The following is a 1560-nucleotide window of genomic DNA, read 5'->3' as shown; positions in this document are numbered from 1 at the left end:
GAGACGGTGCCCCACCGAGAGGCAGTGTTGCCCAGTGGTCAGAGCCCGCCGGCCCCGGGGTCAGAGACTCTGGCTTAGCCCCAGCTCTGCCACTGGACCGGGGCCGCCTGCCCACCTCCCCCCGCGCCTCCATCTGCACAATGGGCTGATGTCACACGCCACAGAGAGGGCGGGAGGCTGCCTGTCACCCCACACGGGTGCTGCACAAGGGTCTCCCTCTGAGTTCCGGGGGCCATCCCCTCTCTCGGTCTCTTTCTTTCCAATAGAAAACCCAAATATTCCCAGAGGAACGGAGGACTCCAACGGTAAGTCCCCTTCTAAGGCTCCCTGCTTAAACGTGAGGACTCTCGAGGTCCCAGGAAGCTCTGTCCCCCTGATGGTCCTCGCCCTCAAACAGACCGTCGCCCTGTAGCTGGGCAGAGGAGGGTCAGGTGTGGTCAGAGGGGGGCACGGAGGCAGTAAAGGGGGGCCTGGGATCTCAAGGTAGCCGGCTAGGATTTGGGGAGCCAAGTGTGTCCCCTGTCACGATCCATGGTATCTGGAGCTCTCTGAGCCCAGGGCACTCAGACCCCGACCCCAAGGGCATGTGTCCAGCAGGGACCATGAGTGCTGTGTTCTGGGGCCCTAGTGACTCCACAGGACACCTGGGAACAGCTTCCCCACCTGGGGTCCTTCATACTCTCCTCCCTAGGCTGCACCCCCCAACTTGAAAAGCACCCCAAGGGACCCAGACACTGCTCCCAGGCCCGCCCCCACCCCACGTGCTCCAGGGCCAGCCTCACGGTTCACAGTGGACGCCCCACCCCCAGGCCCCTCTGCCGTCCTGAGAGCTGGGGCACGGGTCCCAGGCGGTGGGGCGGGCTGGCCGGCAGAGCTGGACCTGGACCCCGTTCACCCTGATGCCCAAGCCAGCGTCTTCGCAGGGGACCTCTAAGCTCGGCGTCCCCGGGCCGCTCCCTGCAGTGCCCCCCGTGGACCCCCCCCAGGTCTGCAGACTCTGACGCTGCCTCCCGCCTCCCGCAGGTTCTGCTTCTGGCCCTGCTGGTGTCCGGCTCGCCTTGGTGCTCGCCCTGACAGTGGCCCTGGAGCTGACGTGAGGGCGTGGCCGCCCCAGGCCACCCGGCACGGACACCACCATCGTTTTCATTCCTTTTCTAAACTATTTCCAGTCTTGTTCTTGGTCTCTTTCTGTCTGTGTCTTGGCTTCTTCAATCGGTTTAATTAAAACAAACAGACCCACTTTCCCCACCTTGGTGTGTGGCGCTGCCTTCTTCCTCTGCTCTATAGCAGCAACGGGCACCTGCTGTCACCCTGAACTGGGACAGGCACAAAGGATATGGACCTCCCTGATAGAGGGTGGACATGTGGCCATTCTCTCACCCAGATCCTTACAGCCAGGTGTGGGAAGTGGCCAGAGACGCTCAGAAACCCCAAGATCCCTCAGGTATAAGTGTAATAGTCAGCCATTGCTCAAATAATGCTGCGTAACAAGCCAACCCAAATCTCAGTGGTGCGCAGCAAGTGTTCATGATCACATGCTGCCGCAGTCCGGCTGCAGCA

General features: G+C 61.9%; 1 protein-coding gene across 1 annotated transcript in view; it reads left to right on the top strand.

The window, feature by feature from the left end:
* The window catches only part of Igsf21 (immunoglobin superfamily member 21), a 105174-nt gene extending 103926 nt beyond the window's left edge, over window positions 1-1248 (top strand). Inside the window, exons 8-9 of the mRNA XM_015484802.2 lie at window positions 266-305; window positions 1024-1248. Of these exons, the coding sequence (XP_015340288.2) occupies window positions 266-305; window positions 1024-1097 (114 nt within the window). The 3' untranslated portion in view covers window positions 1098-1248. The remainder of the gene's footprint in view (window positions 1-265; window positions 306-1023) is intronic.
* Window positions 1249-1560: the final 312 nt, after the last annotated feature.

This window comes from Marmota marmota, unplaced genomic scaffold, assembly GCF_001458135.2.
Source record: "Marmota marmota marmota unplaced genomic scaffold, marMar, whole genome shotgun sequence".
Classification (NCBI taxonomy): domain Eukaryota; kingdom Metazoa; phylum Chordata; class Mammalia; order Rodentia; family Sciuridae; genus Marmota; species Marmota marmota.
The sequence above is the reverse complement of the archived record's forward strand: the minus strand, read 5'-3'. Positions and strand labels throughout refer to the sequence as shown.